The sequence below is a fragment of the Mercenaria mercenaria genome, chromosome 11 (assembly GCF_021730395.1).
Source record: "Mercenaria mercenaria strain notata chromosome 11, MADL_Memer_1, whole genome shotgun sequence".
In the NCBI taxonomy this organism is placed as follows: Eukaryota; Metazoa; Mollusca; class Bivalvia; order Venerida; family Veneridae; genus Mercenaria; species Mercenaria mercenaria.
The window spans coordinates 56686169-56710751 of NC_069371.1; the positions used below are offsets into that span (position 1 = coordinate 56686169).

The 24583-nt window shown below is 36.6% G+C and overlaps 1 protein-coding gene across 2 annotated transcripts in view; it reads left to right on the forward strand.

Annotated features, from left to right (window-relative positions):
• Positions 1-24583, forward strand: part of LOC123532336 (uncharacterized) — a 316884-nt gene that overhangs the window by 235517 nt on the left and 56784 nt on the right. For both annotated transcript variants that reach the window (XM_053517493.1, XM_045313748.2), the window contains exons 15-20: positions 213-352; positions 1329-1488; positions 5902-6093; positions 11850-11894; positions 13440-13544; positions 22681-22820. In XM_053517493.1, the coding sequence (XP_053373468.1) occupies positions 213-352; positions 1329-1488; positions 5902-6093; positions 11850-11894; positions 13440-13544; positions 22681-22820 (782 nt within the window). The remainder of the gene's footprint in view (positions 1-212; positions 353-1328; positions 1489-5901; positions 6094-11849; positions 11895-13439; positions 13545-22680; positions 22821-24583) is intronic.

The window sequence follows — 24583 nt, forward strand, 5'->3', positions numbered from 1 at the left end:
AGCTTTGCCCGCAGAGCTTGATAATAAAAAAATTCAAGCAGCTTCTCTTGAATGATAACTTTATGGATATTTTCCTAACTTAGTCTGTGGCATCCTTCTAAAGTCCTTCCCCAGGTTTGTTCTAATAGTTTTGTATGGCCAGAAGCAAGGGTAAAAGGTCAAGGTCCAAGGATGAGCAACTTTAGCTTATTTTGGCATCTTGTTTTGTTTAGGTCTTGACTATGTGAAAGAAATGCTACATCCAAGAATGGAGAAAGAGCCCAGGTATATTTGCAGTTTGTGTACAGTCCTGTGTCATAGTACAACTATACTGTGTCATCTGGTTGGCAAGAAACACAGGTTCAATTATCTAGTGAGTTTTTCTTTTACTTTACATATCTTTGCAAACAAATGTAGAATTTGATCAATTATATAGTTTCACATAAATGTTTCCTACTCATGTAAAATGAGTATAAAAATAAATTGAACTAATGGGTGGAATTTTGTTGAGCTATTGTGATCCCTCACTATCCATCATACATCAGTTCACACTTCTTCCGATGACATCTTGTCAGAAACTATACTGGTCAAAATTGCACCAAACTTGGTTAATAGTACAATAATAATGCATGGTGGGATTTTGATGTAACTTGGCATGAATGTTCACCATTATAAGACAGAATGTCATGCACAAGAACCAGGTCCCTATATCAAAGGTCAAGGTAACAGAGGTCAAATGTTAGATACAAGAATGACTTTGTCCAGAGCATTTCTTTTTCATGCAGAGAGGAATTTTGATGGACCTTGGCACAATTGTTCACCATCATGAGATGGAGTGTCATGCGCAAGAACCTAGAATTACTTCCCTTTGTTGTTACTAGAAATAGCTTATTTTGTAACGTTTATTACTGGTCATAGGAAAATATCAAGATCACTTTTCTGTAGTACAACATGCATGTTACATCCAATTTTGAGGTGTATTATGACCTATCTCTACTGGTAAGGATTTTTGTGTGGACTCAGAGTGTCGTGTGCAACTCCCAGTGCTTATGACAGCTGGCGGGCTCGACATGTTGCTCTTGGGCTTCTTGTTATATATCTCTTCCTTTTTGTACTGAAAGAAATCTTTAATGTTTGTGGATGTTAAAGTAGAATTGAATGAAGTTTTTATGTGCGCTGTGTCAGGTCATGCATATTAAGTGAAAGTAGTCTGGCAACATACAATACAAAAGGTACAATATGGAATTTTTTTCTGTCTGTTCATATTTTCTTGTGAAATACAAGCAGTATTTTTGACATAATTTATAAAAGTATATAAAAAAAAACTATTAATGTGTCTGTATTTCCAGAAAGTATATCAGGAACATGTGTATGATATGATTAACAACTCCAAGGAACAGAAACTTGAACTGTTAGTGGAGAAAATCAAAGAAGTGGCTGAAAAAGATGGTCCAGGCACTATCAAAACCAAAGTGGCAAGAAATGAAAGAATGTGGAGAGATAAAGCATGTAAATGATAAATAAAACTAACAAAACACTTTTTAACTTGGCTCTGCTTGATAATAATATTTCTAGATGTTTCAACACTTATTTCTGATAAATATATAGTTTGTACTCATACAATATGCATTTTTTGTCTGCTCTTCAGAGCACAAAGTGCTCATGGTGAGCCATTGTGATCACACTGTGTTTGTCCTGTGTCCAGCTGTCTGTTGTGCATCCGTCAGTCCATCATCAACAATTTCTTTAAAACAGTATCTCCTCCAAAACCACTGAGTGGATTTTGGTGAAACTTGGCCAGGATGTTCATTGGGTGGTCCTCAGCATGGTTCCACTTCATTGCACATTGGGGCATCTTCTCCTAAACTGCTGCTCTGATTTTGTAAGAGCCAAAATTTGTTAATTTTTACCTTGTGAACAAGATACAAGTGACATTTTACGTTCTATTTTAACCACACTTACACACAACTTATGTCACAATTAGATCTCGGTTCCTTTCGAAAACCAACTAGGTTCACGGTGGGTTCTAGAGTTACTGACCCTCTTACTCACTGGATCTTCCTGAAATTTGATCAGAATATTTGTTTTGATGAAATCTAGTTCGAATTCAAATAGGGGTCGTCTGGGATCAAGAACTGGGTCACCCAGTCAAATCAAAGAAAAACTTTGTGAATGCAATAGGGGCTACATTTTAGGCAGGATGTTCATGAAATTTGATGAGAATGTTTGCTTTGATTAAATTTAGATCAAGTTCAGATATGGGTCATGTTGGGTCAAAACTAGGTCACCTGGTCAAATCAAAGATTAACCTTGTGTATGCAATAGGGGCTGCATTTTTCAGTGGATCTTCATGAAATTTGATCAGAATGTTTGTCTTTGGAAAGCTAGGTCAAGTTCACTTATGGGTCATGTTGGGTCAAAAGCTAGGTCACCTGGTCAAATCAAAGAAATACCTTGCTTATGCAAAGGGGTCTCATTTTAAGCAGGATATTCATTAAATTTGATCAAGCCAACTTAGGATCATTTGGTCCTGTTGTTTAAAATCTCCCAAATATAAAAACTTTTGAACATAGTGAATATTTCAAATTAGCTAAATTTTGGCCCACGAAAAATATGTGCTTTTACAGTAACCATTCTTGAAAAGGTGAAGCAAGCTGTCTTCTGTGACAGCCCTTATTATCCCCCCGCCAAAGGCGAAGGGGATATTAGAAATGCTCTCCGTGCGTGCGTGCGTCCGCAATGATCTTTGTCCGGAGCATAACTCCAAAAGTACTGGAGGGATTTTCTTCAAACTTCATACACTGATAGAACACATTAGGAGGAAGTGCAGTGTGCAAGAACAATAACTCTGCCTTGCCTATTTTTTGAGTTATTCCCCTTTATCATATTTTCTTAAAAAAAATTTGTCCGGAGCATAACTCCAAAAGTACTGGAGGGATTTTCTTCAAACTTCATACACTGATAGAACACATCGGGAGGAAGTGCAGTGTGCAAGAACAATAACTCTACCTTGCCTATTTTTTGAGTTATTCCCTTTTATCATATTTTCTTAAAACATTTTGTCCGGAGCATAACCCCAAAAGTACTGGAGGGATTTTCTTCAAACTTCATACACTGATAGAACACATTTGGAGGAATTGCAGTTTGCAAGAACAATAATTCTACCTTGCCTATTTTTTGAGTTATTCCCCTTTATCATATTTTCTTAAAAAAATTTGGCCGGAGCAAATCTTCTTCATGCATGGAGGGATTTTGATATATCTTGGCACAAATGTTTACCACCATGAGACGGAGTGTCGTGCGCAAGAACCAGGTCCCTAGGTCTAAGGTCAAGGTCAAACTTAGAGGTCAAAGGATACAAGAATAAAAACCTTGTCCGGAGCATTTCTTCTTCATGCATAGAGGGATTTTGATATAACTTGGCACAAATGTTCACCACCACGAGATAGAGTGTCATGCGCATCCAGGTCACTAGGCCTAAGGTCAAGGTCACACTTAGAGGCCAAAGGTCAGATACAAGAATGACTGTCCGAAGCATTTCTTCTTCATGCATGGAGGGATTTTGATGTAACTTGGCACAATTATACACCATCATGAGACGAAGTGTCATGTGCAGTTCCCTTCTTTAGAATTACTTCCCTTTGTTGTTACTTTAAATAGCTTTTATTGTAACTTTTTCATTACTAGTCGTAGGGAAAAATCGAGACCACTTTTCTGTAGTACAACAAGCATGCTAAATCCAATTTTGAGGTGTATTTTGACCAATCTCTACCTGATAAAGATTTTTGTGTGGACTTGCAATTTTTTTTTTTTTTTTTTTTTTTTAAGATTAACTTCCCTTAGTTGTTACTATAAATAACTTATATTGTAACATTTTTATAATTGACCCTAGGGAAAAAACAAGACCACTTTTCTGTGGTACAACATAGATGTTACTCTCCAGTTTTAGGTGTATTTTATTAATTTTATTATATATAAGGTATCTCTACCTGGTAAGGAGTTTTTTTGTGGACTTTAAAAAACAAAAGACTTACAATGATTACTAAACAACCACAAAATTAACATTCCATTTGCAAATACAGCTGCTAGAGTAATGAAATTTGCTTTGACGGGCATATATTGTGACATTCTGGCACTCTTGTTCCCAGTTAGCTTTCCATTCCTTCTTTTTACAGTAGCCATATAGAAAAACATCATAGCTATACTGTTCACGAAAATTAATAAAATTTAGCAGTAAACCACCTCACTACTGACTTATTCTTTCTTCCACATCTTAAAACCCCTGATGCGAACCACATCCTTCAATTATAATATGCCCGGCAGGGGGATTAGCCATGTCTAACATGGCTCTTGTTACTTTTTAGCTCACTGAAGCCAAAGGCTCAGGGTGAGCTGTTCTGATCACTCACCATCCGCCATCTGTCGTCCGTAAACTTTTACTTTAAACGACATCTCCTCATAAACCGCTAGGCCTATTTCATCCAAACTTCACAGGAATGTTCCTTTGGTGAAGCTCTACAAAATTTTTTCAAAGAATTGAATTCCATGCAGAACTCTGGTTGCCATGGCAACGGAAAGGAAAAACTTTAAAAATCTTCTTCTCAAAAACCAGAAGCCCTAGAGCTTAGATATTTGACATGTAACATTGCCTAGTGGACCTCTACTGAAGTTGTTCAAATCATGACCCCATGGGGTCAAAATTGACCCCGTCCCAGTGGTCACTTGATTTTACATAGGAAAATCTTCAAAAATCTGCTTCTCAAAAACCAGAAGCCCTAGAGCTTAGATATTTGACATGTAGCATTGCCTAGTGGACCTCTACTAAAGTTATTCAAATCATGACCCGGGGTCAAAATTGACCCTGCCCCAGGGGTCACTTGATTTTACATAGGAAAATCTTCAGAATTTTCTAAAAATAAACCAGAAGACCTAGAGCTTAGATATTTCACATGTAGCATTGCCTAGTGGACCTCTACAAAATTTGTTCAAAGCATGATCCCCAGGTCAAAATTGACCCCGTCCCAGGGGTCACTTGAATTTTCCTAGGAAAATCTTCAAAATTTTTCTAAAAATAAACCAGAAGGCCTAGATCTTAGATTTTTCACATGTAGCATTGCCTAGTGGACCCTTACAAAATTTGTTTAAATCATGACTCCTGGGGTCAAAATTGACCCTGCCCCAGGGGTCACTTGATTTTAAATAGGAAAATATTCAAACATTTTCTAAAGATAAACCAGAAGGCCTAGATCTTAGATATTTAACATGTAGCATTGCCTAGTGGACTGCTACAAATTTTTTTCAAATCATGACCCCAGGGTCAAATTGACCCCGCCCCGTGAGGTTACTTGATTGTACATAGAAAAATCTTCAAAATTTTCTAAAAATAAACCAGAAGGCCTAGAGCTTAGGTATTTGACATTGCCTAGTGGACCTCTACAAAATTTGTTCAAATCTTGACCCCCCCCCCCCCCAGGGTCAAATTGACCCAGCTTTAGGGGTTACTTGATTGTACATAGGGAAATCTTTATAAATTTGCTAAAAATAAACCAGAAGGGCCTAGATCTTAGATATTTGATATGTAACATTGCCTAGTAGACTTCTACAAACTTTGTTCAAACCATGATCCCTGGGGCAAAATTGGCCCCACCCCAGGGGTTACTTGATTGTACATTGGAAAATTTTTCAAAATTTTTCTAAAAATCATCAGTTTGACATTTGAAACATGTAGCTCATATTACTCAGGTGAGCGATCCAGGGTCATCATGACCCTCTTGTTTTAAAATTTTAAATTATATACATATATGTTATTCCTGAAATATTTATTGATTTATAACACTTTGAATATATGTCAATAAGAATTCAGACTTATGCACCTTTGTGAACATTTATGTTTTCTTTAATTGGCTGGAATTACAATTGCAGCAAAGGCTGAGGAAGCCCAGGTACAGACAGAGACTCGGGTCAGGGAAGAAGAAGATGAGAACCTCGAAGAACCTCAACTGGAGGAGCCACCCAGAGAGGCTAGATTGGTGCAGGCTATCAAGTTTGGTATCAAGAAGACCGACTCCCAACCTACTAATGTTAAACCTATCAATGTACTGGACCAGGAACAAGGTAAAGATACTTCCACTGACATACATACAATCTATGAAAAGGGAGGGTCAAAATTCTGATACTTTTCAAAGGTCCCTCCCATTTCCTAATAAGAATTTTGAAAAAAAATCGCTTCTGTTTTTCAAGGTATATACTTTAGCTCACCTGAGCACAAAGTCCTCATGGTGAGGTATTTTGATCATGTATTGTAAAGTCATCCACTTTCGTTTAAACGACATCGTGTCCAAAGCCACAGAATGATTTTGATGAAACTTGGTGTGAATGTTCCTTGGATGGTTCTCTACCAAAGTTGTTCAGATGGTTTCCCTTGGTTGCACATAGGGGCCGCAAGAGCTAAAACTAGAAACACCTTCAAACAACAGACTCCTCCTAAACTGATGGTCCGATTTTGAAATAATTTCACATAAATTGTCCTTATGTCATCACCTGTCAAGATTGTTCAAATAAAAAACATGGCCACCAGAGAGCATGGTCACTTTTCCATATATGTATGTTGTGGAAACTTCAAAAATCTTATTTTAAAATAATTAAACTCAAATGGGCCTGATGCCACCCTCTACTAAGGTTGTTCAAATTATATCGATTTGTCAAAAAACATGGCCACCAGTGGTTGCGGTCACTTTTCCTTTTATGTATATAGTGGATATTTAAAAAATCTTGTGTGAAACTGATTTTAAAATAATTTAACACAAATGGTCCTTGTATGACCCTCTACCAAAATTGTTCAGATTATTTTGACTTGTCAAAAAACATGGTTGCCAGGGGGCATGATCACTTTTTCCTATATGTATATGATAGAAATTTAGAAAATCTTCTTGTATAAAACTCATAGCCTAATTTTAAATAATTTCACACAAAATCAAAGTCCTTGTGTGGCCTTTTACAAATATTGTTAAAATTTTTCTGATTCTAAAAGCATGACTTCCAGAGGGCGTGGTCACTTTTCATCAACATTTTCTTTAAACAACATCTCTTCCAAAACCAATGAATGGATTTTGGACCTAGGATCATGGAAACTGAATAGGTAGGTTGATCATGACCAGCAGATGGCTCCTGTCTTGAAGTCATTAGGTCAAAGATCAAGGTTACATTGACCCAGAACAGGTCTACAGTTTCCAGATGATAACTCAAGAAAGCTTTGGCCAAGGATTGTGAAAGTTGATAGGGAGGTTGGTCATGACTAGGAGATGACCCCTATTGATCTTGAGATAAGTAGGTCAAAGGTCAAGCAAAATCACAGTGACTCGGAAGAGTTTTCGGATGATAACTTGAGAACGCTTCACAAAACTTGATAGGGATGTTGATAATGACCAGCAAATGACCCCTATTGATTTTGAGGTCAGTAGATCAAGGTCACATTGTTAAACCATTGCCAGACAAAAAACATGAGACTGCTTTTGCATAGGATCAGGAAACTTAATAGGGAGGTTGACCCTAATATATTTTGAGGTCAGTAGGTCGACCCTGAACAACAGTTACCGAATGCATCAAGGGGGGCATTTCATGTTCTACAAGCTCTTGTTGCCTGTACATGTATAAAAAAAACCCCAAAACATGGTAATTATGTCTCCCACCACACAGTGGGGTGGTAGACATATTGATTTACTGGTGTGTGTGCGTGCGTGGATCCATTCATCCCAGCCGTTGAGAGAAACTAAACATTTTTCAATGGGGTCCATTCATCAAAGCCATCGAGAGAAACTACACATTTTTAGCTCACCTGTCACAAAGTGACAAGGTGAGCTTTTGTGATCGCGCGGTGTCCGTCGTCCGTCTGTGCGTCCGTGCGTGCGTCCATAAACTTTTGCTTGTGACCACTCTAGAGGTCACATTTTTCATGGGATCATTATGAAAGTTGGTCAGAATGTTCATCTTGATGATATGTAGGTCAAGTTCGAAACTGGGTCACGTGCCATCAAAAACTAGGTCAGTAGGTCTAAAAATAGAAAAACCTTGTGACCTCTCTAAAGATCTTCATGAAAATTGGTCAGAATGTTCATCTTGAAGATATTTAGGTCAAGTTCGAAACTGGGTCACGTGCCGTCAAAAACTAGGTCAGTAGATCTAAAAATAGAAAAACCTTGTGACCTCTCTAGAGGCCATATATTTCACAAGATCTTCATGAAAATTGGTCAGAACGTTCACCTTGATGATATCTAGGTCAGATTCGAAACTGGGTCACGTGCCTTCAAAAACTAGGTCAGTAGGTCAAATAATAGAAAAACCTTGTGACCTCTCTAAAGGCCATATTTTTCATGGGATCTGTATGAAAATTAGTCTGAGTGTTCATCTTGATGATATCTAGGTGAAGTTTGAAACTCGGTCACGTGCGGTCAAAAACTAGGTCAGTAGGTCTAAAAATAGAAAAACCTTGTGACCTCTCTAGAGGCCATATATTTCATGAGATCTTCATGAAAATTGGTCAGAATGTTCATCTTGATGATATCTAGGTCAAGTTTGAAAGTGGGTCACGTGCCATCAAAAACTAGGTCACTAGGTCAAATAATAGAAAAACCTTGTGACCTCTCTAGAGGCCATATATTTCATGATATCTTCATGAAAGTTGGTCTGATTGTTCACCTTGATGATATCTAGATCAAGTTCGAAAGTGGGTCACGTGCCTTTAAAAACTAGGTCAGTAGGTCAAATAATAGAAAAACCTTGTGACCTCTCTAAAGGCCATATTTTTCATGGGATCTGTATGAAAATTGGTCTGAATGTTCATCTTGATGTTATCTAGGTCAAGTTCCAAACTGGGTCAACTGCTGTCAAAAACTAGGTCAGTAGGTCTAAAAATAGAAAAACCTTGTGACCTCTCTAGAGGCCATACTTGTGAATGGATCTTCATGAAAATTGGTCAGAATGTTCACCTTGATGATATCTAGGTCAGGTTTGAAACTGGGTCACGTGCCTTAAAAAACTAGGTCAGTAGGTCAAATAATAAAAAACCTTGTGACCTCTCTAGAGGCCATACTTTTCATGGGATTTGTATGGAAGTTGGTCTGAATGTTCATCTTGATGATATCTAGGTCAAGTTTGAAACTGGGTCACGTGCGGTAAAAAACTAGGTCAGTAGATCTAAAATTATTAATATCTTTTGACCTCTCTAGAGGCCATATTTTTCAATGGATCTTCATGAAAATTGATCTGAATGTTCACCTTGATGATATCTAGGTCAAGTTCGAAACCAGGTCACGTGCGGTCAAAAACTAGGCCAGTAGGTATAAAAATATAAAAACCTTGTGACCACTCTAGAGGCCATATTTTTCATGAGATCTTCATGAAAATTAGTGAGAATGTTCACCTTGATGATATCTAGGTAAAGTTCAAAACAGGGTCACATACCTTCGAAAACAAGGTGAATAGGTCAAATAATAGAAAAACCTTGTTACCTTTCTAGAGACCATATTTTTCAATGGATCTTCATGAAAATTGGTCAGAATTTTTATCTTGATAATACCTAGGTCAAGTTCAAAACTAAGTCACTATGTCAAATAATAGAAAAAACGACGTCATACTCAAAACTGGGTCATGTTGGAAGAGGTGAGTGATTCAGGACCATCATGGTCCTCTTGTTCAATGTTGCAGTTGTGGGAGTCATGCGCTTTTCTCAAAAGCATCTCTAGTTGTTAATTGTTATTGGAACATGTTGCCCTGTAAGGTTAGTGAAATTGCTTGAGTTATGACCCTTAGTACTTATATAATATTTACTATAGGGTAATTCTTTGCATATTTAATGGCATTCAAAGGTCCATATTTGCTATTGGATATCGTGACCAATCTATCTTTGAAACTGACGCATGGTATGCGTTCTGGTCACTTGGGCCAAGATCTTGGTTGCTGTTAATAAAAATAGTAAAGTATTTCTGCTCAATAACTTCAGTATGGTATGGGTATTGTGACCAAACTTGGAATTAAGGAGAGAGTTTCAAATAAGCTAAGCTTTCTACACAATTCTTTATGCCTTAATTATGTAGCGTTTCATGTTGTAAATGTATATGTATGAATAAAATATTTTTTAAACCAATACTTGGAATTAAGGAAGCTTGCATTGAGAACATGATCTTAGTTGTATTTTGGGTGTATAGTCAAGGTCTAGATTATCATTACATAAAGTAGGAAAATGGTTTTCTCAAAATAACCAGTTATGAACGAGGTAAGCAGACCAAATCCTTGGTAGAGGGTCATAGAGACCAGTTTTTTAGCTCACCTGAGCCTTTTGTTACTGCTCGATGTCCGTAGTGCGTCATCAGTCCATCAACATTTTCTAAAAAATCTTCTTGAAAACCACTGAGCAGAATTACACCAAACTATACAGGAATGATCATTGGGTGGCCCTCTTTTAAAATTATTCAAAGAATTAAATTCCATGCAGAACTTGGGTTGCCATGGCAACTGAAAGAAAAAACTTTCAAAAGCTTCTTGTGGAAAACTGCAAGGCATAGAGCCTTGATAATTGGCATGTGACATCATCTAATGGTCCTCTATGAAGACTGTTCAAATTGTGCCCCTTGGGTGAAAAGAGGCCCTGCCTCGGGGGTCACAAGTTTTACATAGACTTATATAGGAAAAAACTTTTGAAATCTTCATGTCTAAACCATAAGACCTAGGCCTTTGATATTTGGTATGTAGCATTGCCTTGTGGTCCTCTACCAAAACTTTTCAAAATATGCCCCTGGGGTGAAGAGGCCCTGCCCTGGGGGTCCCAAATTTAACAGACATATGTAGGGAAAAAATAAAAATAATCTTGTCTGAAAGTTCAGGCCTAGGCCTTTGATATTTGGTATGTAGCATTGCCTTGTGGATTTCTAACATGATTGTTCAAATTATGCCCCTGGGGTGAAAAGAGGCCCTGCCCTGGAGGTCACTTGTTATATAAGTTATATAGGAATAAATACTTAAAAAATTATCAGATCATATTTCCTAGTCTGTTTTACTATAATTACCTGACCCCAAGCGATTAGGGGTCACTTGACTGTGACCTTTTCCTACTGACCTACTTTCTTGTTTTTTAAGATACAGCCTTTTAATTTTGATGACGTGTACAGTTTTGCACACCGATATTAAAACTGACTTTCAGTGACCATGAATATAACCTACTGACCTATTTTCTAATATTTTAGCAACAGTTTGCCATTTTAAATATGTGGCTCATATTACTCAGGTGAGCGATTCAGGGTCATCATGACCCTCTTGTTTTTGTTTCATTTTTGACGGCTTGGGTCAAGGTCTTTGTTATCAATTATAGGAAAATGCTTTAGATCATTAATTATGTCTCCCACCACACAGTGGTGTGGGAGACATATTGATTTACTTCTGTCTGTCTGTCACAAAGCTTGTCCACACTCTAAGTCCAACATTTCTCATCTGATCTGCACCAAACTTAGTATGTTTGCCAATAAGTCCTCGGCCAAGTTCGATAACTAGCCATATCAGCTCAGGCACTTCGGAATTATGGCCCTTGAAAATAATTATTGATACAAAGATATAGACAGATTACTCCAACTCCAACAGCCTAAACAGATACCAATAGGCTGCAAACAGTATGTAAAGACAGACTTACTGTTCTGATGATTAAGCAATCGTGGGAGATACGCACTTTTCTCAAAAGCACCTCTAGTTTAGTATAGAATGAATAGTTTTCGAAGAGACAAAATTTAGTTGCATTTAAGTTGTTTTTTTTTTAAGCAGAGAATGCTTTTTCAATCCTGTTTGGCAGGGTATACCAATTCACTGAATTTGCTTGTTTTTTACAGCTGTACCAAAACACAAGGAAGTATTTGACTGGAACAAAGAAAACAGTAAGTTGTTATTATGTAAAATTATCTTTAGATTTATGTATTTATCACTCTCTCTCACTCCCCTTTCAGAGAAAAGAGGGTATATTGTTTGGCTCATTGGTTGTTTGGTTTCTTGAAGTAACTAGAGAATGCTTGATCACAGTAAGTTTTACTGGGTGATTATCTGCAATTAGTAGTTGATTTGTGTTGCTTCAGGGTCAGTACATCAAAATTCAAGATCACAGTGACCTTGAGACTGAAAACTATGCCTCATGAAGTTCTTGGTGAGCTTTTAGAATTGTAAGCCATCTGTCGTTTATTTGTCTGTCCGTCCCTCATCCAAATCATTCTGTTTGGTCTGGTTTTGCTAGTTTTCCTTTTATGGCTATATGGAAAACTTTCTTCTTTGGATGTGCTGGCCAAATTTCAAAATAATTTCTGAACTACCTTCAGTCTGTTTAGTTACTAAATAATGGCCCCATTGGGGTCCCTCTATGTCTGTATGGAAAAACTTTTCAGCGCCACTAGAGCTTAGAATAGGAATACCTTTAAAGTACTTCTTCTCATGAACTGCTTGATGGATCTTCATCAAACCAATGATCTGTAACAACATTATTAGGTCTTTAGCCAAGTTGTTTTAAAGGGGTGCACTTGGGCCTTTTCAGGGGCCACTAGAATTAAAATAGAAATACCTTTGAATGATTCTTCTGATGGTTATGTGTTTTTGGTGCATGACAGCAAGTTACAGAATTTTTTTTTAGTAATTATTTTAATGATCAGCCTAAAGAATTTTCACCAAACCTAGTTAGAGGCAAAGTCAGAAGTTTTGTTTTTTTCAGGTGAAAAACTTAGGCCCATTTGGTCCTCTTGTGTATAATTATATATTACATAAATAGTGTTTTTATTTCATTTTCTGTCAGTCTGAAATCATATCTCAGAAATGGTTTGAACAATTTCAATAAAATATCGTGATAATATTAATTGTAGTTGGTAAATCTTGACCTACTTCACAGAACTGGAACACATATACTTATGTAATGCTTACTATATAGGACATTTCTTTGCAAAGTTAATGTCTTTTTAAGGTCCATTTGTGCTAACTTAGTACATGTATAGCTTTCTTGGAAACTGATGTACAGTGTACTTCTGGTAACTCCTATAACCAGAGACAGTTCTTATCTATGCCCCTGATATAACCTTAAAAGGAGCAACACTTCTCTCCTAGGTTTCTTTTTTACTACTTGTATTAAGTTGAAACTCGGTATCTTGAAATAAAAAATCAAGCATCTAACTTTGAGATAATGGAAAGTTGGCTAAAATTGATATTTTATTAACACGTTTTTGGGACGGGACCTGAAAATGTCTTCGAGATTGCCAGAGTTTTGAGATAGGTGAGTTGGAGATACAGAGTTTCAGCTGTATACTTAATGCATTGAATCGAGTTTCAGCTGTATACTTAATGCATTGAATCGAGTTTCAGCTGTATACTTAATGCATTGAAATATTACAGATTAGGCTTACATTGATATAATGACATGAAACTGTAGTGCTTACTAACTACTTCAGATTTGCTGCAGTCTCGAATTCATAATGAAACAATCATCAAAAGCAGTAGAAAGTCAAAGTTCCTCACAGTATATTCTGAATTCTTTAAAAGATTTCCAGTCATAGGTAAGATTTTGCTAAAGCTATTGTTTTAAAGATAAAGTAAAGATTAGATACATTTAAGAACACTTAGAATTGGTAAGTCACACTTGACTGAGCAACTGACCTCAAAAGCTGTTGTCGTTGCATTAAGCACGAAGTGTCCGTTGTAGTCCGTCCGTCGTCAACAATTTGACTGTTAACACTCTAGAGGTCACAATTTTGGCCCAAACTTAATGAAACTTGGTCAGAATGTTACCCTCAATAAAATCTTGGACGAGTTCGATATTGGGTCATCTGGGGTCAAAAACTAGGTCACCAGGTCAAGTCAAAGGAAAAGCTTGTTAACAATCTAGAGGTCACATTTTTGACCCAATCTTAATGAAACTTGGTGAGAATGTTACCCTCAATAAAATCTTGGACGAGTTCGATATTGGGTCATCTTGGGTTGAAAGCTAGGTCACCAGGTCAAATCAAAGGGAAAGCTTGTTAACACTCCAGAGGTCACAATTTGGGCCCAATTTTAATGAAACTTGGTCAGAATGTTACCCTCAATAAAATCTTGGACGAGTTTGATATTGGGTCAACCGGAGTCAAAAACTAGGTCACCAGGTCAAATCAAAGGAAAAGCTTGTTAACACTGTAGAGGCCAGATTTATGACTATATCTTCATGAAACTTGGTCAGAATGTTAATCTTGATGATCTATAGGCCAAGTTCAAATCTGGGTCAGGTGGGATCAAAAACTAGGTCACTAGGTCAAATCAAAGGAAAAGCTTGTTAACACTCTAGAGGCCACATTTATGACTGTATCTTCATGAAACTTGGTCAGAATGTTAATATTAATGATCTCAAGATCCAGGTTGAATCTGGGTCATGTAGAGTCAAAAACTAGGCCACCAGGTCAAATAAAAGGAAAAGCTAGTTTACACTGTAGAGGCCACACTTATGACCGTATCTTAATGAAACTTGGTCTGTATGTTAATCTTGATTATCTATAGGTCTAGTTCAAATCTGGGTCAGGTGGGGTCAAAAACTAGGTCACTAGGTCAAATCAAATGAAAAGCTTGTTAAAGCTCTAGAGGCCACATTTATGACTGTATCTTCTTGAAACTTAGTCAGAATGTTAATCTTGATGATCTTTAGGTCAAGTTTGAATCTGGGTCATGTAGGTTCAAAAACTAGGTCACTGGGTCAAATCAAAGGAAAAGCTATTAACACTTTAGAGGCCACATTTATGACTATATCTTAATGAAACTTGGTCAGAATGTCAATAGGTCAGATGAGCGATACGGGGCCTTCATGGCCCTCTTGTTTGAATTACTTTCTTTTTATGTTACTATAAATAGCTTATTTTGAAACTTTTTTATTATTGCCCGTAGGGAAAAACCGAGACCACTTCTATGTGGTAGAACTTGGATGGTATCTCCATTTAATAGGTGTATTTTGACATACCTTTACCTGGTAAGGATTTTTTAGCTCACCGGAACACGAAGTGCTCAACGTGAGCTTTTGTGATCGCCCTGTGTCCATCGTCCGTCTGTCGTCAACAATTTGACTGTTAACACTCTAGAGGCTACAATTTTGACCTTAACTTAATGAAACTTGGTCAGAATGTTACTCTCAATAAAATGCTGGACGAGTTCGATATTTGGTCATCTGGGGTCAAAAACTAGGTCACTAGGTCAGATCAAAGGAAAAGCTTGTTAACACTCTAGAGGTCACAGTTTTGGCTCAATCTTAATGAAATTTGGTCAGAATGTTACTCTCAATAAAATCTTGGACGAGAATCTTGGACGAGTTTGATATTAGGTCATCCGGGGTCAAAAACTAGGTCACCAGGTCAAATCAAAGGAAAAGCTTGTTAACACTCTAGAAGTCACAATTTGGGCCCAATCTTAATAAAACTTGGTCAGAATGTTACCCTCAATGAAATATCGGACCAGTTTGATACTGAGTCAGCTGGGGTAAAAAACTAGGTCACCAGGTCAAATCAAAGAAAAAGCTTGTTAACGCTGTATTTGTCACATTTATGACTGTATCTTCATGAAACTTGGTCAGAATGTTAATCTTGATAACCTAAAGGTCCGTTTTGATTCTGGGTCATGTAGGGTAAAAAACTAGGTCACCAGGTCAAATCTAAGGAAAAGCTAGTAAACACTCTAGAGGTCACTTATATGACCATATCTTAATGAAACTTGGTCAGAATAATGGTCTTGATGATCCATAAGTGAAGTTAAAATCTGGATCAGGTGGGGTCAAAAACTAGGTCACCAGGTCAAATCAAAGGAAAAGCTCGTTAACACTCTAGAGGTCACAATTTTGGCTCAATCTTAATGAAACTTGGTCAGAATGTTACCCTCAATAAAATCTTGGATGAGTTTGATATTGGGTCATCTTGGGGTGAAAAACTAGGTCACCAGGTCAAATCAAAGGAAAAGCTTGTTATCCCCCGACGAAAGTCGGAGGGATATAGTTTTGGCGTTGTCTGTCTGTCTTTCTGTCCGTCCTTCCTTCCGTCCGGAGCCATATCTAGGAAATGGTTGGGAATATTTATATATTACTTCATACACATGTTCACCACTATGAGTTTTTGCGGCCCGCCAACTTTCAGTCAGATTGCCCTAGTAACACCAGAGTTATGGCCCTTAGAAGTTTCTAGTGTTAACTTTATATGGTACTATAAATATGACAATTTCTGCATCATAACTTTTGATATATTTGACCTAGAACTATGAAACTTAAACAGACTTTAGATCACCATAATTTGGTTGTGTACATACAATTTCATTCAGATTTATTTTGTAAATTAAGAGTTACTGCCCTTTTATTGTATAAAAATCCACATATTTGTACATAACAAACTTACCATTTGGTAGAATTCCATTAAATTTCTTTCATTCTTTTCCATGAACATTTATTGTAAACATGTGAAGTTGTGTACCCACACCTGGTCACCACCTTACCTTGATCACCCCCCCCCCCCCCCCCCCCCCCAAAAAAAAAATCCTTATTTTAGATTTTTTTCAAACAAACTACATATACATGTTCACCACTATGAGGTTATGGGGCCCATCAAGTTTCAGTCAGATTGCCCAAGTAACACCAGAGTTATGGCCCTTAGAAGTTTCTAGTGTTAACTTATAATATAGGGTACTATAAATATGGCAATTTCTGCATCATAACTTTTGATATATTTGACCTAGAACTATGAAACTTAAACAGAATTTAGAGCACTATAATGTGGTTGTGCCACACAGTTCCATAGGGATTTCTGTTGTAACTTCAAAGTTATTGCCCTTTAATTGTCTAAAAGTCCACATATTTGTACATAACAAACTTACCGTTTGGCAGAATTTCATTAAATTTCTTTCTTTTCTTTTCCATGAACATTTATTGTAAACATGTGAAGTTGTTCACCTACACCTGGTCACCAACTTGCCTTGGTCACACCCCCTCCCAACCACCCTCCCCTCCCTTTTTTTTTCATGCCTGATTAGCTCACCTGAGCAATGCTCAGGTGAGTTTTTCTGATCGCTAGATGTCCGGCGTCTGTCGTCTGTCTGTCTGTCTGTCTGTCTGTCGTCTGTCAACATTTGGCTTGTGTATGTGATAGAGGCTGTATTTTTCAACTGATCTTCATGATATTTGGTCAGAATGATTACCTTGATGAAATCTAGGCCGAGTTCGAAAATGGGTCATCTGGGATCAAAAACTAGGTCACTAGATCAAATCAAAGAAAAACCTTGTGTATGCAATAGAGGCTGTATTTTTCAATTAATCTTCATGGATTTTGGTCAGAATGATAACCTTGATGAAATCTAGGCTGAGTTTGAAAATGGGTCATCTGGGATCAAAAACTAGGTCACTAGGTCAAAAGAAAGAAAAACCTTGTGTATGCGATAGAGGCTGTATTTTTCAATTAATCTTCATGAATTTTGGTCAGAATGATAACTTTGATAAAATCTAGATCGAGTTCGAAAATGGGTCATCTGGGATCTAAAACAAGGCCACTAGGTCAAGTCAAAGAAAATGCTTGTATTTGCGATAGAGGCTGTATTTTTCGATTGATCTTCCCGAAATTAAGTAAAAATAATAACCTTAATGAAATCTAGACCGAGATAGAAAATAGGTCATTTTGGATCAAAAAGTAGATCATAAGGTCAAATCAAAGAAAAACCTTGTGTATGCGATAGATGCTGTATTTTTCAATTGATCTTCATGAAATTTGGTCAGAATGATTGCATTGATAAAATATTTGTCAGGTTTGAATATGGGTCATCTGGGATCAAAAATTAGGTCACTAGGTCAAATCAAAGAAAAACTTTGTGTATGCAATAGAAGCTGTATTTTTCAATACGTCTTCATGAAATTATGTCTGAGTAATAGCCTTGATAAAATCTAGGTCAAGTTTGAATATGGGTCATCTTGGATCAAAAAGTAGGTCACTAGGTCAAATCAAGTAAAAACTTGTGTACGCTATAGAGGCTGTATTTTTCTAACTGATCTTCATGAAATTTGGTCAAAATGATTGCCTTGATAAAATCTATGTTGATTTTGATTATGGGTCATCTGGGGTCCAGAAAGTAGTTCACTAGTCAAATCAAAGAAACACCTTGTGTATGTGATTTTAGTTTGTTTTGCTGTCATAAAATTTGGTCAAGTTTGAATATGGATAAAGCGGGGTTTAAAAACTAGGTCACTAGGTTAAATAATGGAAAAACCTTGTGTATGCAATAGGGCTGCATTTTACACTGGATTTCATAATATTTGTTCAGAATGGTTGCCTTGATGAAATCTAGGTCAAGTTTGAATATGGGTAGTCTGAGGTCAAAAACTAGGTCACTAGGTCAGATCAAAGAAAAACCTTCTGTATGCGATAGAGGCTGTATATTTCAATTGATCTTCTTGAAATTTGGTCAGAATGATAGCCTTGATGAACTCTAGGCTAAGTTTGAATATGGGTCATCTGGAGTCAAAAACTAGGTCACTAGGTCAGATCAAAGAAAATACTTGTTTATACCCAAGATTTTTTGCTCCAATTTTAATGATAATTGGTCAGAATATTTTTTCCATGAAATCATTAGGTCAAACATGTTTACACTGTTATGGTGTGTTTCTCAGGTGAGCGACCTAGGGCCATCTTGGCCCTCTTGTTTTAGATTTTTTTCAAACCCTCCTTGAATACTTATCAACATGCAAGTTGTATACCATTCCCCAACCTCGCATTTCAATTAACTGCATTTAATTTTAAAAGCTAAGCTTATTACAGTAAGCATATCGCATTCAAAATAAATTCTTTAGTCGGGATCAAAGTATCATACATTTATTATGTACTCTTTAATTAAACATTTGTTTTCTGTTAAATTGATTTTGACTAATGAAATTATTTGCTTCTTATTAACATCCTTAACTTTTTGCCAGATATATTTTTATGCCCCTGAAGGGAGGCATATTAGTTTTCAACTGTCCGTTCGTTTGTTCGTTTGTCACATATTTAACTTTTTGCATGAAGGCACTTTACTCGCGAACCACTGCACCCAGGATCTTCAAACTTCACCTGCTGATAGTACTTATTGAGTACACCACCCCTACTGACTTTGGGGTGACCAGGTCAAAGGTCAAGGTGCTGCGGGGGCATTTGTCACCATTAGTGATAGCTCTTGTTCTTTGATGTCATTCATTTCATAAGGCTTTTATGTGGCTATTTTTCTCTTACGTGGCTAAAAGAACAATAGAGAGATCAAAAGAGTAGCCACATAAGTATCCATATGTAGGAAATTCCGTCCTTCCGTCTGTCCACAATTTCGTGTCCAGTCCATAACTTTGTCATTCATTAAGGGATTTTAATATTACTTGGCACAAATGTTCCCCATGATGAGACGACATGTCATGCGCAAAACCCGGACCCCTAGGTCAAAGGTCAAGGTCACAATTGAAGGTCAAAGGTCAACAGGGCTTTTTTTCCTCTCCGGTCCTTAACTCTCCCATCCATGAAGGGATTTTAATATTACTTGGCACAAATGCTCCTCATAATAAGACGATGTGTCATGCACAACTTTCAGACCCCTAGCTCAAAGGTCAAGGTCACACTTAGCAATGAAATGTTAACATGGCATGAACAGGGTCTGTTTAGTGTCCGGTTCATAACTCTGTCATTCATTAAGGGATTTTAATATCACTTGGCACAAATGTTCCCCATGATGAGCTGACATGTCTTGCGCAGATCCCAGACCCCTTGCTCAAAGGTCAAGGTCACAATTTGGGTCAGATGTCAACAGGGCTTTTTTCCTGTCCGTTCCATAACTCTGCCATCCATGAAGGGATTTTGATATTATTTGGCACAAATGTTTCCAATGATGAGACAACATGTCATGCACAAAACCCGGACACCTAGAACGTATACACGCATTGTATGATTTCTATAAACTTTGCGTGGGTTTCTACACACACACATGAATTTTGCAGTCAGTAAACGGATAAATTATTGGAAGAAGAAGCTCTTACTGGTTTGTTTAGTTACTACAGATATTAAAAATGATTTTAATTCTTATTTTTCGAGAAATAAACAAATCGGCGAAACATTAAATTGTATTTTCTTGTAGTTTTTGAAATCGAAAGTAGATCGTCTATGTTTGGCTGCTTTCACGAAACGAAACAACTTTTTTATGAAAAGATTTAAATAAGAGGTAATTTAACCATAAATTTCAATGTCAGATACTGCCAATTGCTGCTAAATGTCTTCGTATCATCACAATTTGTAAAATATATTGTTGAAAATGGAGAAAAGTGTAATCATATCCGGATATAATATTTTGGGTAAATATCGAGCTGTGTTATGAAATTTTAACATTCAAGTAACATACATGATAGATATTATTGTAACAGAAATGATTCTAGAATTTATTTTTAATAGTTTCACCTACCCCTACATAAATCTATGTCAACTGGTATTCTAGTCCCCGAGGCATGATCTGAAAGTAAAAGATGAAGTGACAGTCATACTTAGGATATTGTAATACTAGAAAGAATCTAGATCGTAACCTTTCTGGAATTTTGACTGGTTTGGATAATTTGCTTACGATTCAGTTCGCAAAAAAATGAAACCGTCACCCATTCTGCTTTTCATGATGACACATGGCTTGATTTTTGCAGTCAGTAAGCGGATAAATTATCCTGAGAAAGAGCTCTACCTGATTTGTTTAATTACTACTGATTTTAAAAATGATTTTATTTCTTATTTTTCGAGAAATAAACAAATCGGCGAAACATTAAATTGTATTTTCTTGTAGTTTTTGAAATTGAAAGTAGATCTTCTATGTTAGAGTGCTTTGACTAAACGAAACAATTTTTTTTATGAAATGATTTAAATAATTTCACCGTAAACTTCAATGTCAGATACTGCTAATTGCTGCTAAACTGTCTTCATATCATCGCAATTTGTAAAACATATTGTTGAAACTGGAGATTTTGGCGGTATAAAAGAAAGTGTAATCATATCCGGATATAATATTTTGGGTAAATATCGAGCTGTGTTAGGAAATTTAAACATTAAAGTAACAGACATGATAGATATTATTGTAACAGAAATGATTCTAGAATTTATTTTTATAATACATACATAGAATCAATATCAGACTTATATTCTAGTGCTGAGGCATGACCTGAAAGTAAAAGTATGAAGTGACAGTCATTCAACTTTGAATATTTTGATACTAAAAAGAATCTAGAGGTAATATTAGAAATTGAAACATAAAATTTTCAGTTAGAAATCGCACCAAAGCTGTATCAAGGGTCTACATTTTCAAAATTTCCCTTGTGGTGATATCCCAAACCCTAATTGCAGGAGGGGGTATCCTCCCACACCCTCCCCCCATATTGCCACTTTACAGTTTGATACATTTTCCCTTTTTACCACCTGCCACAATGCCCATTTCAAAATCTGACTGGGAGTTCAAAGCGGGAAGGAACACCCCTCCCCAACCCACCCTGCTACCCGACCACGTAAAAATGGCTCAAACATTTTTTCAGCCCAGTCTGGGCCTGTCTGTCTACATGATCAAAACGGATAATTGAAAGTACATAGACTTGGGGACTAAATGACATGGTTTTGAAGGGGTTAACAGGTCTGAAATAGAATAAATGATGGTTTTAACTAAAAAAGAACTGCATTTATTAATATTGGTTATTTTTTCCGAAATTGGTAGCTAGTCCGAGTAACTTCTTTTAGTTTCGAATGCGCAATTTTCCTGTCAGTGTAAACATTCATGACACTATATATTGACACTCAGCAACATTTACATATCTTTAAACGCAAAAGTAAGTATATGTTAAATTCACATCCCTTATAATATGATTGAACAATACCTAGCTTGTGACACGGTTATTGCCAGGCCCCTTATCTGTAAAATATCTGAACAGTTCTTTCGTTCATCCGTTACAAATTGTATGTGGCAATCCGCGCTATACAATTTCAATATATAAATTTTCATATTCAAATTTTATCATGTGCGAATATATACCAGCCGATAATTGCCTGTTTTGGTAATGCCGGAGGCAAATATTTACTGGAAAAATATTTATAGTCATGGGCAGTATCTTAGTGTCACCTGTCAAATTGTAGTTTGTACTTTCAACATTTTTATTTTTGCAAACCACTCTTCAATTTTAGAGAAATATATTGGGTTTAAATACTTGTATAATGTCAATCAAAGTTTTACTAGGCATCGATTGAATGTCCATTTCATCTATTGTAACAAAATCTCTGTTCAGTTGGGAAAAAAAACTGAAACCAAACTGAAACTGGTAGACTATACTACCAGTACATCAATCATTAGCCGACTCTCGGGCCCTTCAGGCCTTTGATTTAAGGATTAATTTCCCTTTGTTGTTAATATAAATAACTTATCTGATATCTTTTTTATACTTGGCCAAAAAAAATTCCATATGAAAACAACTGTAGGTTTTTATATATGCAAATTTTAATCCAACGGCTTTGTTATAACATATTGTATATATAGTACAATATTGTTCATACATCATTGAGAGATATCAGTTTATTATGTTTTACTGCAGTAGAGAAAATTATGTGCCTTCCAGTAGGGGACTTTGTATTGCATGGCAATACTTCATTCACTTGTTTTACATTGTGATGTGTATGTTAGGTATACAGTGGGTTACTGAGTTCCAGAAGCAGGATGTGAAGCAAGAGCCTTGGTACATGTGCTCAATGTGTCAACAGAAGTTACAGTGGAAAAGTATTCTAGATCATGTTACATCAAATCTCCATAGGCTGAATTATATGGTAAGTTAGTCCAAATTATGTTATATCAGTTATCATTTCTGTTTTGCTACCGCAAATATAATTTGTGGAATGATACCTGAATCAGTTTATCTCAGCAAAATGATAGAAAGATAAATTGGTGATGTCATCAGCCGTTACTCTACCAACTGTAGCTGCGTCATATGTCCATAGGCATTGTTATTTCTTGTTGTAGCTAGTCCTAATATACTGAATAGGCATAAAAACTAAAAAACATGAAGTCAGCTTAGTTTCTTAGCTCACCTGAATTTTGTTAATATAAGTGGATAGTCCTGCTTCCATCATCCTGCATTATCATTTTTATCACATCTATTCAAAGAATGATGGCTGTTGTACTCACTCTGGTGTCCCTGTTGTGTTGTGCACCTGTTGTTCGCTCCCAGCCAGACCAGAGTTGTTCTTGACTCATAAAGTGCTTGAAAGTTTGTGATGCATATATCTTGAAATATATTTCACCTAGAATCGGGAAATCATGTACAGTGACAGAAAGTTAGGGCACCAGTGTTCTATAGATAAACATCTTGTTTTGAATGGGGCCACTTGGCTCATGTTATGGGCCATAAGGGCTAAAAGTAGAGAAACCTTTGAGCAACTTGTTGCCCTGTACTGCTTGATGGCTCTTCATTCAACTTCACTGTAGTATCTTTTTAACACTGTTTCTAAAATGTGTTCAGTTTGACTTCTTTTAAGGGCTGTTAGAGCTAAAAAGTAGAAATAGCTCTAACCATGGAGGTAATAAAGAGATGGAGTGTGGATGAAAACACTTCAAAGGTACACTGTGGGGAACAGTGGCTTTGTTATCCTCTAATAAGTACCTGTCAGTTAGTAACAATTAGGTGTTAATCACATATCGTGTTTTATGGAGTTTACCGAGTGAGACCTTAACAACAACAGGAATGATCCGATACTGGGATCAGAATATTCCGGCATTTTTCGTTTACACTAGAACAACCTGATCACATGTTTTCTGACGTGGTTCTATAAAGGCTGACACTATGACAAGTAATCAACATTGAGGAAATACATGCATTTTACTAGTCATTCACAAACATGCAGTTGTTCACACTAGAACAACCTGATCACATGTTTTCTGACTTGGTTCTGTAAAGGCTGACACTATGACAAGTAATCAACATTGAGGAAATACACGCATTTTACTAGTCATTCACAAACATGCAGTTGTTTACACTAGAACAACCTGATCACATGTTTTCTGACGTGGTTCTGTAAACGCTGACACTATAAGTAATCAACATTGAGGAATTCACGCATTTTACTAGTCATTCACAAACATGCAGTTGTAACTAATCTGCATCAAAACTGTTGGTCTTGAAAGTGTTATATATGGTGAATGAAAATCACGAAAATGGAGATTTTGTAGTAATTTTCTCTTCCGATGATTCAGTTCAAGAAATAGGAACATGGGTTTTTAGCTCGACTATTCGAAGAATAGTCTAGCTATTCTACTCACCCTGGCGTCGGCGTCGGCGTCGGCGTCGGCGTCACACCTTGGTTAAGTTTTTGCATGCAAGTACATACAGCTATCATTTAAAGGCATATCGCTTTGAAACTTATTTATTCTTTTTCTAGGTCAATTACCAACCTCACTGGGTCAAGTTCCATAACTCTAACATGTATTTTGAGCAAATTATGCCCCCTTTTGGACTTAGAAAATTCTGGTTAAAGTTTTACATGCAAGTTACTATCTCCAAAACTAATGCAGATATTGAATTGAAACTTCACAT